Source organism: Lepidochelys olivacea (assembly GCF_965140295.1).
Source record: "Lepidochelys olivacea isolate rLepOli2 genome assembly, chromosome: 1".
Classification (NCBI taxonomy): domain Eukaryota; kingdom Metazoa; phylum Chordata; order Testudines; family Cheloniidae; genus Lepidochelys; species Lepidochelys olivacea.
In genome coordinates, this window is record NC_140411.1 from 344063352 (window position 1) to 344076000 (window position 12649).

Here is a 12649-nt window from a genome sequence, read left to right on the forward strand (position 1 = left end):
TGGAACCCTGGCAGTGTTTTCTGCCCGCTCACCCACCTGGTTCCTTGGCAGCCTGTCTGATGGGCTGCTGGGGACCTCAGGGCTTCCATGGTCCATGGCTCCAGGGAAGTACGCTAGGCGGACTGCTTCAGAGTCAGAGACTCCAGAGATTCAGGGTCCACCTGGTGGGCTACTGGGGACCCCAGAGTTTCCAGAGTGCACAACTTTCAGACAGCCCACCAGCAGTCTGCCCCAGAGCTGGGGATCTTTTCCTTTTTCAATGAGAATTTTGAAATTTGGGGGTTTCGTTCCCAATTGGAACAAAATATAAAAATCCTCCATGAAACAGAATGACCTTTTCCCACCCAGCTTGGATTATCATTGTGAATTTTGCCAGCTGTTTCCCCTGCTTTTACCTCTCCTAGATCATGCCCACCATCATACGTTCACGTTGTAAATGCTGAACGGATCTTCTACCAGTAGTTTCAGAACAGCAAATTGGTATTTAAACTGATTGACTGCTTATTTGGAGGACTTTCCCTTTCTGCTTTAAAGTGGTAGAATGAAAGCCATCATGAAACAGACAAGGGCACTCTGCCTGCTTCATATCTAACTAGAGGAGTCATGTGTAATTTCTTATAAGCTTTATACTAAATATATATGTTAGGTGAGTTTGGTCTACATTAGTTGCTTCCATCAGCATAGATACAGAGGGGAGGCTAGAGCATAGTTCTGGGACTTAGGACTCCTGGATTCTATTGTCAACTATACAGCCTCTGTCTTTATGCATGTCATTTAACTTCTCTATGTCCCAGTTCCCCATCCGTCAAATGAGTGTAATACCTGTCTCACCAGGGCGGTGTGTGGCTTCATTTATTAATGCTTGTAAAGCAGTCTGAGATTCTCCAGTAAAAGACAGCTCAGAACACAGAGGATAAGTATAGTAACTACCGTGAGTGTATACACACACTGTAGTTATACTGTACTTACACTGTATATACTTATACTGTATATATCTACACACATACACAATAACTGAATTTCGTAATGAACTCTTACATCTCCTTTCTTCCCAGATGCTAAAGAGCTGATCGACTGTGAGACAGAGGGGTTTTTCTCCCTGCATCAGCGCCGGGGAGCTATCAAGCAAGCCAAAATTCACAACGTCAAATGTCACGAGTTCACTGCTACCTTTTTCCCACAACCCACGTTCTGCTCTGTCTGCCATGAGTTCGTCTGGTACGTACAATGATTCAGAGCTTCCTCCACCTTTCATTCTGAAACTCATTGTCCGCCGTGTTAACCAGCTGCCATTCCATAAGCACTCTGTGGCTACGAACGAATGAGAGTTGGTGCAAGTGAGGTGCTTTCGAGTCTTCCCTGGATCACAACCCAGTGCAATTCAGCATGTACATGTGTATGCAGATGTCCCTGGGCACTTCTGTTATATACTCGACATTAATCATCATCTCAGGAGGATCCATTCCTCCAAACCTCAGTGAAGAAACATTATTATTGCTCACCATTAAGAGGCCTGACCCCACAACTCTCACTCACATACTTGACTCCAATGGGCCTTTTCAGTGAGCGTTTGTCTGAGCAGGGCCCAGTCCAGCAAAGAAAGTCAGTTGAAGTCAGTCAGGCACAAATCCCCAAAGGTATTTAGCCTCTCATCTTCCTTTGAAATCAATGGGAGTTAGGTGCCTAAATACCTCTGAAGATCTGGGCCTGAGAATCTTTCCGTTGACTTTAATGGGAGTGTGATCAGGTCGTTAGGACTGGAAACTGAGAAAAGGCCTCAGGATTTGGGCATTGGAACTGTTTGAAGGAGTAAAGACTCCTCGTGTGAGTAAGTGTCACGGTATCAGGCCCTTTATCTGTTAACATGTAGGGGTTACATGTTTCATTCCCGGGATATGACACACCCAGTTGTCATGATTCTAATTGCATTTGTACCAGTATGAACATTTACTCCTATCTTTTACTGTTTCTGCAGTGACTAAAATACACATAGGTTTCTAATAAACAGGTTGCCATTAACTGATGCAAAATTAAAAGTCGTAAAGTGCACAAAACCTGCTCTGAGGGCCGCAAGCAGTCATTCTAACTACTAGCTGAAGTGAATAAAGATACTTAAGCTAGATAAGCCCTACAGGAGCTAATAAAAATCAATGTGGTCTTCTTCAATTTCCATTGCATAAATACTGCTGCTTTATGGGGGCTCTCTGAAAATTCAAAATTAACCAGCTTTGTGTTTATTCCAGGGGTCTTAACAAACAAGGCTACCAGTGCAGGCGTAAGAAGCTTTATTATATTACTATCATTATTTATTCAGTCATTTTTTTAGATGGCATTTTTTCCTAATATTGTGACTTATCTGTTCTTTCAGAATGCAATGCTGCCATTCATAAGAAGTGTATTGATAAAGTAATAGCTAAGTGCACAGGATCAGCAATCAATAGCAGAGAAACAATGGTATGTGTCACATTTCGGCATAGGGATTTCATTCTGATCTTTCTTATACTGATGTAAGCCAGGAGTAACTCCAGTGAAGTCACTGAAGTTACTGGTGTAGAATGGGTGTAATGGATCAGATTTGTGTCCTTTGCTTGCACCTTCCTGATCGGTCACACAATCTCTTATTTGTGATGCACTCAAATTTAATAACTGATTTTGCAATATTTAAATCAAGACTGGATGTCTTCCTAAAAAAAATGCTATACCGCAGATAGATGTTATGGGCACGAGGGAGATATTATGAAGTTTGTTGGCCTTTATTATGCAGGAGGTCAGCCTCAATGATCATAATGGTCCCATCTGGCCTTAAAATTGAGGAATTTACCATTTCAAGAGTGTATATATTATATTATCCAAACTTTGCAGACTGTTAATGGGAGATCTGTATATTGACAAGTTCCCCTTTATTATGCCTTTATCTTGCTTTTTCACATCATTGTTCCAGGGAGCATTTCCCTAATCTATGCAGAAATGAGAGTAAGCTGCCATTTCCGCATTGATATTAAGACTACAATTTTCTTAATTAATTTCATCACACAGCTCCTATTTATACCCATGTAGCATTTCCCTTCATCAATTCTGATCCCTCCATGGTGTTTACACCCTTTAAACACTTTAGGCTGTTATTCTCAAAGCTAACTAGTGGGTTTAGCCACACAATTCCCATTGACAAAGATGGGAGCTTTGTGGCAAAATCCATTAGTTGGCTTTGTAACTCTGTAGACAATTTCCTTTTTTTGGTCAATCCCAATAACAAAGATACAGTACTGGCATGTATGTCACTTTTTTCCCTACCCTGTTTTCTATGTACAATATATTGCTTATTCCCAAGGATTTTTTTTTCCCGGGCATAGTAAAAACCCTGCCAACTAATAATAAGGCTGTCAAAGACCACAGTGATGGGCAGCAGCATAATCCCCCTAAAACAGATAGAATAATATGGATGATGAGTACTTTTCTTTTTTTAATTCAGCACTGATGCAGAGTGGATAGTGTTTGCACTGCTGACTTTTTTCCTTGCAGTTCCACAAGGAGAGGTTTAAGATAGATATGCCGCACCGGTTTAAGGTCTACAACTATAAGAGCCCGACATTCTGTGAGCACTGTGGCACGCTTCTTTGGGGCCTGGCGAGGCAAGGGTTAAAGTGTGATGGTGAGTCCTGCTGCTCTGCAAATGTAGATGGAATGAATGGGCCTTTACAAGGCTGCTCTCCTGAGGAGCTGCAGTCTAAGGGCCAAATCCTGTTTACATTAAGCATGCAAATAGCTCCTTAATCGTTGGGGGCATGGGGACATGCTGAGGGCAGAGCCCGAGGATCGCCCCCACACACACACACACGCACACACACAGCAGGATCATTTTGGGGGCTGCACAAGGATGCACGGCCCATGGGGCTGAAGAGTGGATCCACAGCTGCTCCACAGGCTTGGGGAGGAAAATGTCCCCATGCATCTCCCCAGCTTGTGGCTTATTCAGGTTGGGCCAGCACAGTGACTATGCACCAATAGGATTTAACTGGTGCCTAGGCCTTGAGCTCCGTAGGGCTTCAGAGGGGTGAATTTCACCCTGACCTGTTGGCTCAGGCCAATAGAAGTGCTCTGCCTCATGTCAGACAAATGCTGTTTATAATGCAATCCTCCCCAGGCTCTGATCACCTCATAAACTTCTTCCTTTCAGCATGTGGCATGAACGTCCATCACAAGTGCCAGACGAAAGTGGCAAACCTTTGTGGAGTTAACCAGAAACTAATGGCCGAAGCCCTGGCAATGATAGAGAGCACCCAACAGGTACAACAGCTTGTGGCCTAAAACAGCATGGTTTAGTGGATAGGGCACTGGTGTGGCATTCAAGAGACCTGGGTGGTATCTACTGACCCGCTGTGTGAACTGGAGCAAATCATTTCACCCTCTGTTTCCCCTTCCACTCTGTCTTGTCTATTTGGATTGTAAACTCTTCAGGGCAGGGACTGTCTCTGACGGCGTGTGTATGTGTGTACAGCCTGCAGCACAATGGGACCCAGATCTTGGTTGGGGCCTCTAGGCATGACTGTAATATATAGAACCACACAGAGACTCAAACTCTTCCACAGCGTGTTGCTTTAAAGAAACAAAGACTCCAAAACCATGACCTTCCTAATGCGTTTAATTGATGACTTTAGTTAGTAGCCACCTCCTTGTCTTTCTATAATTATGCCTGTGCGGATGAAGCAGGTATCATAAGAGACCTGTGCTCGAAGGCATTTTCAGCCAAAACATTGCTCCTTTTTTGCTTGTGACCCAGGCTCGCTGTTTGCGTGACACTGAACAGATCTTCAGAGAAGGACCTATTGAAATTGGCCTTCCCGTTCCTATGAAAGAAGTAACTCTGCTTCAGTCTGTGCCAGCACCTGCAACTGGGAAAAGAGGTAGCTCTCCAATTACATGTGTTGACGGTGCCAATTATTTAAACTGCTAGCCGAAGACAATGATAATAATTAACTTAGCCCTGGTCTACACTGGGGTGGGGGGGCGGTTGACCTAAGCTACGCAACTTCAGCTACGTGAATAGCGTAGCTGAAGTTGGCATATCTTAGGTCAACTTACCTGGCGGTGAGGACAGTGGCAAGTCGACCACTGCTGCTCCCCCGTCGACTCCGCTTCCGCCTGCTGCGAGCTGGAGTTCCAGAGTCGACAGGGAGTGCGTTCAGGGATTGATTTATTGTGTCTAGACGAACCGCGATAAATCGATCCCCCATAGATCAATCACTACCCGCCAATCCAGCAGGTAGTGAAGACCTGCCCTTAGTCCACTCATAGTACAGGGAAACAGACACCGGTTGTATTATGTATATAAGCCATGCTCACTCTATGCTCTGTCCCCATCTGGTGGTGGTTTTCATCTTCCCCTGAGCAGGAAGCACTTCCCAAGCCTCAGAGGCTTCCCAGCTAGATTCCATGTTTGGACCATCACTTGCAATGCTGATGTCCCTGGATGGGTTGTTGACAGCAGGGATCAAACCTGGGAAATCCATAAATGAGCCTCTATTACTTGAGCTGAAAGACCCACCTCTCTTAGCTAAGGCCTAGCTGCCACCAGGAGACAGAGAGTCACACCGAGTGGGTGTAGCTTACACTCACAAGAGGTTCCTTCCAAGCCTCACGTGATGTGATGATTCTGACATCGTAGCAGGGACATGATTTGTGGCTTAGACCTAGTCAGCAACAATTCCAGTGCATGCTCCAAATAGTGGAGTTTTCACAAAATAACTCACTCCATGTGATATGTTCACTAGTCAATACAAAGCAACATCTGTCACTTCTAGAGTCATGCCTCTACCAAAATGTATCCCTCTCATCCACATTCTGTCATACCTACCCTCAAACTATTCTCAACCACTCCATACAGGGGCAACTAATCCCCCTGGTCCCAGTGCAATTCCTTTCTACCTCTCCATAGACATGCCCTAACCCATCCATTTCTGTCTTCCAGTGACATGAGCCACAAAGCACCACACACACTGCTGACAAACTCTTCCCCAAATCCTCCTTTAGGTCAGGTAGCCCAACACTTCCCCCACCCACAACCATATTCATCAGAACCTCAAGAAGAAACGTCACCCACTGTTTAGTTTGAACTATCTGCTCACCACTGAAAATTCATATCCTGGTTTTATTATTTTCTCTGTGCTGTGGCTTACCGCTGATGAAAGAGTAATGCTCTTTAAAGGGAGCAGCTTCAGAACAGTTTATATTTTTATTTATTTATTTATTGTTTTAGTATTGCAGGCATGTTGTTATAGTCTTAACTAATTATGCTGATTACAGAAAGGTTAATCTCCTGCAAGTGTTCCAGTGTTGTGTTTATCTTACCTGTGTACCCTGCCACGCTGTTGGCAAGCTACACTCTGCTGTTGACATGTGTACTTGTTCAAAGAACTGGCTTAATTAATTGTGTTTCCAGGGCTTGTTTCACTTTAATCTTTTCTCTCCTCTCTTGAATTTTATTTGTACTTAGCTTTGTGAACATCCCTGCAGGTAATGACCATTGATGCTGTGAGCCTTCTTTGTGAGTGTGGCCCACCTTCATAGCATGGCCACATCACACATTTAATAAAATCTGCACTCGTACAAAAAATGACCATTTAGGGGAAATGTTTCAAAGACACAAATACCAATTAGGTGCTGAAGAGCTTGTCTACACAAGGACACTCTGGAAGGTGAATCCAAATTAATTCGTAAAGTGGATTAGTTAAACCACATTAAATCCCTGCATGGACACTATTATTCAGAATTAAAGTGGCCTTAATTTGATGTGGCTTAATTCACTTCCAAGGTGTGCTTCATATTCACACCTTTAGTTAATTTGGATTAATTTTCCTGGATGTCCCCATGTAGCCATGCCATCATTCCCATAGAAAGTCAATGGAAAATCTCACCTTACTCACCCAAGAGCTGACCTAAACGTCAAAATGTGGGTTTTAAGTGGAATCTTTTAGCTCCCACGTTTGGAAATTACCTCCCCCTGTGAACCACAATAGCTAATATTCCTTTCATTATTAGCAGTGAACATTTAAAATTCAAAAGAAGTCAGAACACATTGGCCCAGATTCTTAGCTGGTGTAAATCACTGTAGCTTTATTGCAGTGAATGGTGTGACACTGATTTACACCAGCTGAGGATCTATTAATAAAATGGTTGAGTTGCACCATAGATTTAAGAACTACAGTATATGCTTTGCCTACAAAATTCAAGTATGATTGTGACGGGATAATTGAGATCAAGGTGCATACATGCTAATCTGCAGTGCTAATGTGCACCTTGATGTGAAAGAACTGCATTTGGAAATAGCCAACAGGAGGCCATTCCAGGAAGCTCCCCTTGTCTTTCCTGCTGTGAAGCTGTGTTCCATGACAGCACACTCTATGTTACTGGAGAGTAGGTTCAGGTGGGCAAGGCAGGGTACCAGGGTACGGTAAGAGCATGGGCCTGTGGATCTGGGCTGGAGCCCCATGACCTGGAAAGAGGATTCTGTTCCTCTCCCCAGTTGACCAATGTGGAGAACCCCTGCACATTGTCTTCTTTCCTTTGAGCTGGGAATTTGCCCAAGGGGAGTTCAGCGCACAAGTCCCAATGACTTTCATTGCCCTCCTAACTCACATCGACCTGTCGGAAAATCCACCTTTGGTCCATATTGCCTATTATTACCTTGGCATCCAAGAGCTGCAACACAACATATGAAATACAGCTCATAGAATGGGTAGCACAGAAACCACCTCTCCTGCAAGCTTTAAAATACACGTGTTAGGAACAAAAGCAAAACTAAGCCAAAGCTTAGACCCAATAAAGGTCACAACATTGGGCTTCCAGCTCAGATTCCAGTGAAACGGTGAGAAGAGCATGTTTCCTTTCCAACTTTGCTATCATTATCCATGGCCTTGTCATCTAAAGATCACATTGCTCTGCAGGAGGGCTGCACATGGAGACCCCTGGGAAAATGAAGCTTTTGCAGAATGCTGCAGCCCACTTATGAAAGCAGAAGCATGTTATACCAATGCTCTGGAGTTTTTGTTATGACTGCCATCTTGGTCAACACCAGAGGCCTCTCGCACCAGTAGCCTGACTCTCTACAGCTAAGTAAAAGGAAGAAAACAGTGAGCAATTCTTCTCCATGTCCACGTGGAGTAGGACAAGAAGGAATTGGCTTAGTGTGCAGCAAGGAAAATTTTGGTTCGATATTAGGAAAAACTTTCTAACGTTAAGGATAGTTAAGTGCTGGAAGAGGTTACCAAGGAAGGTTGTGGAATCCCTACCATTGCAGGTTTTTAAGAACATGTTGGACAAACACCTGTCCAGGGTGGTCTAGGACAGCGTTCCTCAAATGCAGCCACTGTGGCCAAATGCAGCTACCAGGGGCTTTTCTTGCGGCCACAGACTCCTGGGCTGTAATGGGAGGGCAGAGGGAGCAGTGGCTCGTCCCCCTCCCTGGTGCTCCTGGATGTCTTGGTGTTGGTTGCTGGGGCTTTCAGCCAGGGTTGGGCCCTGTCTCCCTCTGGAGACACCTGGGGCATAACTCTGGAGGAGCAGCCGGTGAGTTCCCCACCTTCTCAGGGGTGCTGGGGCTCAGGCTTTGGGCTTCAGCCTGGGGGTGGTGTGGCAGTAGGCTCTGGCCACGAGGCTTCAGGCTTCAGACCTGGGCTTCAGCTCTGGGGCCTTGGGTTCCGGCCCCTAGCCACAGGGCTTCAGGCTCCAGCCCCTTGCTGCCTCCCCCAGCCAACCCTCGTCCCCGCCGGCCCTTGCTACTCCCTCCCCCACCCCTCATCCAGGGCTTAATTTATCCCCAGGCAGCCGGGGCTGAGTAAGCCCTGGCTGGGATGATTTAGTTGGGGATTGGTCCTGCTTTGAGCAGGGGGTTGGACTAGATGACCTCCTGAGGTCCCTTCCAACCCTGATATTCTATGATTCTATGATAAGTCTGCTGTGAAAAGTGGTACTTCTATGTTTGTTAATATCACTTTTCACAGCAGACTTACTAGGTAGCCATAAATAAATTACACTGATTTGGACGTGTCTATGTGCATATTTATTTGTTTTGCCTAAGCTAATTAAGTATTTTAGGAAAAAGTGTGAGCGTGGCCACCAGCAAAAGTGGGCCACCAAATAATTTGTCCAGAGAACTCCTGCTCTAGGTATATTTGGTCCTGCCTGAGCGCAGGGAGCTGGGCTGGGTGACCTCTCGAGGTCTCGTCCAGCCCAACATTTGTGTGATTCTCTGACCCTAAAGAGCGAGACTTGCATCCTTTGTGAATTGGCCCCAGAGGAGGATCTAACATACGCTGATCAGTGAATTACATCTGCAGTGGCTTGCAGTTAGTTTCTAGGTGGAGTTCAAAATGTTGGTGTTAACCTATAAACCTTTAAATGGTTTGGGACCGGCTTTAAACCATTTTTAAAGAGATGGTCCCCTTACCTAAGGGACCATCTCTTCCCCAGTGGATATTTATTTTATCTGTCAAGGTGGGCTGAGCAATCCTCTATATGGTATTGTGTGTTTGAGTTTATGGGATAGGTTCAGTAAGGAATAGATTCCTATACAGGTTTTTATAAATCTAAATAAATAGAATAGCCAGGAACCTCTTGAAAGTTCCACTCCAGAAACTGACAGCAAAGACAGCCAACCTGATCTGAACTTCTGGGAAAGGAGCATGAAATTTAAACAGTGTCTCGTCTGTTTCATACGGCAGCCTTAGCAATGGGCTTGAAAGAGGCCCAAGGGTAAGATGTCATGGCATAGCGTGACAGCCAGCAAGAAGCAATGTCAAGTAAAAGCTGCACCAAATCTAAGGGTTTGGCCCTGTTCTTCAGCTTTGAAAGCAACACTGCAGTTAAAGGGTGTCATTCTCTTTCATTTACACCCACGTAAAATCGGGAGTCACTCTACTTAAGTCAGTGGAGTTACACCACTGTAAAAACTGACGTAACTAGAAGGAGATTGAGGTACAATGCCTGAAATCCACCTAGTGAGTGTGGACACCTGATTGCCATTGATTTTAATTGGAACTGGGTGTCCTTGAAAAATGTAAAAGTAGGATGTGAGTGTTTTGTTTTGTTTCTGGGTGTTTATTTTGCTTTGGGGTTCATTTCAGAGCCACAGGGAATCTCTTGGGAGACACCGGTGGAAGACGTGACAAGCCCTGAGTCTCTCGTGGAATCAGAACCAGGGAAAGACCAGAAGTCTGAGCAGCTGAAATTAACAATCGATGATTTTGTCTTACACAAAATGTTGGGAAAGGGAAGCTTTGGCAAGGTAAGTGAGATGGGGCTGACGTGTGCTAAGCGAAGCCATGCATTGCACTGCTGAAGAATATAAACAGCTTTTCAATGCCTGCGTGGATGTTGCCTTGCCAGGGGCAGAAGGCATGATTGTGTTTCCAAACCTCGGAAGAAACACTGACCCAAACCTCCTTAATGATAAATAAGATGTAAACATCACCACGGGTACCCGACTGTTGCATTGCATAGAAACCTAACTCTCTCAGGGCTCAAACATAAACCCAGCCCCACCTCTGCATAGGAGAGTAAATATAATATAAGGGCCCTCTTACTCCCCTGCATCGGCTATCCACATCACCAGAGCCTGTGTAGAGGGGAAAGCTGCAGCCAGGCTGCTACTTCCCCTTTTATGCATGTGGGTGGGGAGAAGTTGGGCAGAGAATGGACTGGGTGGAGTCCTGGCTCTGCTATCAGCCAGCACAGCTGAGCTAGTTCAGAGGAGGTAGTAAGCTGCACCTGTAAAAAGGCTGGAGTAGATTACTTCCCCCTTCAAAGCAAAGAGGAAGCAAGGACCAGATTGTGAAGCCCCCTGTTCTTGGGGCAGTGCAGCTATGCTCTGCCCCTTACTCAGGCTGGATTCAGCTACATCCCTTAGATGTTTGGGGCCAGATCTTCAGCTGATGTAAATCTGTATAGCTCCACTGAGTCAATAGAGCTCTACCCATCTCAACCGGCTGGGGATCTGTGCCTTGGATCTGAATCTCGAATCTTCTGCCTTCAGTGGATTCATTCATCTGACTTTACATTGAGTGGCTGATCGTTATTAATTCGGAGACGCATCCTCTATGATAACGTGAACCATGATGAACTCATCTGGCGCTCATGCAGTTCTGAGAGGCAATTCGGAAGCAACTCTTCATTGCAATTTAGCATCAACTAATGAGCATGCACATGTTGCCCAAAGACATTAGAGATGGAACCTGCCCCTGGTGTATAGCTGATTCTTGCATATTTTATGGACTGAAGCAATTGCTGTGGCCACGTCTTAAATTGTTAACGAAATATCTGATTTATTTTTTTCCATTTTGCTTTCCATAGTTGAACAAGCTTAGTACAGAAGGGCCAAATCAGGAAAACCGGGTGGGAGCAGAAAACACGACAAGCTTCCTCCACAGAATCCTCTCCAAATTCTTCCATTGGTTGGGGTGGGGTGTGTCCTCCTTTGGAGAAGACGCAGCGTGTTCAGCCTTCATACCCTGCCAATCTCCAGAGATCTGTATGGGTTTCGATGGTAGTGGGCCATCTGTGTAGAAGCCCATTGCCACTGCATTGACCCTTACTGTCTCCTACCCTCTCCTACCTCCCAGTCAGTCAGTTCCATGCTGGTTACTATCCCTTGAGCCCCTCTCTTAAAGAATATACCATAGCATGGAGGGGCAGCGAGAGAGTTGTTATAGCATCAGCATTAATATTTCTGATTATTCCCCATATGGCATGGGAGAGGCGATACACAGCACACTGGTAAGTTAAACATACAAATAACTAAAGGAGTAAATAAAATTTGCAAGGGGGTTGCAGATCCCCTGCACTTTTCCATATCTACGGTTCAGTAAACAGTACCGAGGAAGCCTCATTGATTATTCTCGGACGTTTAGCTAACCAAGGGGAGTGTTAATAATAAGACCTAACTCTTATATAGTGCTTTTTATCCATCGATCTCAAAGCATTTTATAAAGGATGTCAGTATCCCCATGATAGAGATGGGGAAACTGACACACAGAGTGGGAAGTGACTTGCCCAAGATCATCTGTAAAATTTATGACAGAGTTAAGAAGTGAGGCCAGGTCCTCTGAGGCCCAGTACAGTGCTTGGTCCACTAAGCCACATGGTTGCCCAGTACTGTAATTAGCCCGGGGTCCTAGAAGTCAGTCTACTTCCAACTCTGCTCCTGGCTCATTCGGTCATTTTGCCTCTGAGTGCCTTGGTTTCCCCATCTGTAGAAAAGGTATAATAAAGCTTACCTATTTCTCTAAGACTCAGTTCATTAGTACTTGCTACACGCTTTGAGATCCTCAGCCGAGAAACGCTGTAGAAGTGCAACCTCTCTATTCATACTGCCCTCTGACCTTGCATTTAGAGCCAGATTCTCAGCTCGTATAAATCAGGCAATAGGTGGAGCTACATTGATTTATCTCAGCTGAGGATCTGACCCCAAACGTTCCATTTATATATTGCTGACAAAATAATACTCCCCCATATGTCTTTTAGAGTATTGTCGTGGTAAGTCAGAAAATGGAAAACATTATTTATGAAAACTTGCATAAAACTGGTTTCAGTCACCAAAATTTTCACCTGTCTGAAGAATTCCGTCTACTTACATGGCCCACATCCCTGTGGTAACTGA

General features: G+C 44.9%; 1 protein-coding gene across 2 annotated transcripts in view; it reads left to right on the forward strand.

Moving 5' to 3' along the window:
• Positions 1-12649, forward strand: part of PRKCQ (protein kinase C theta) — an 87304-nt gene that overhangs the window by 39656 nt on the left and 34999 nt on the right. For both annotated transcript variants that reach the window (XM_084617425.1, XM_084617426.1), the window contains 7 exons: positions 1056-1218; positions 2244-2275; positions 2369-2454; positions 3520-3649; positions 4175-4284; positions 4778-4901; positions 10119-10279. In XM_084617425.1, the coding sequence (XP_084473551.1) occupies positions 1056-1218; positions 2244-2275; positions 2369-2454; positions 3520-3649; positions 4175-4284; positions 4778-4901; positions 10119-10279 (806 nt within the window). The remainder of the gene's footprint in view (positions 1-1055; positions 1219-2243; positions 2276-2368; positions 2455-3519; positions 3650-4174; positions 4285-4777; positions 4902-10118; positions 10280-12649) is intronic.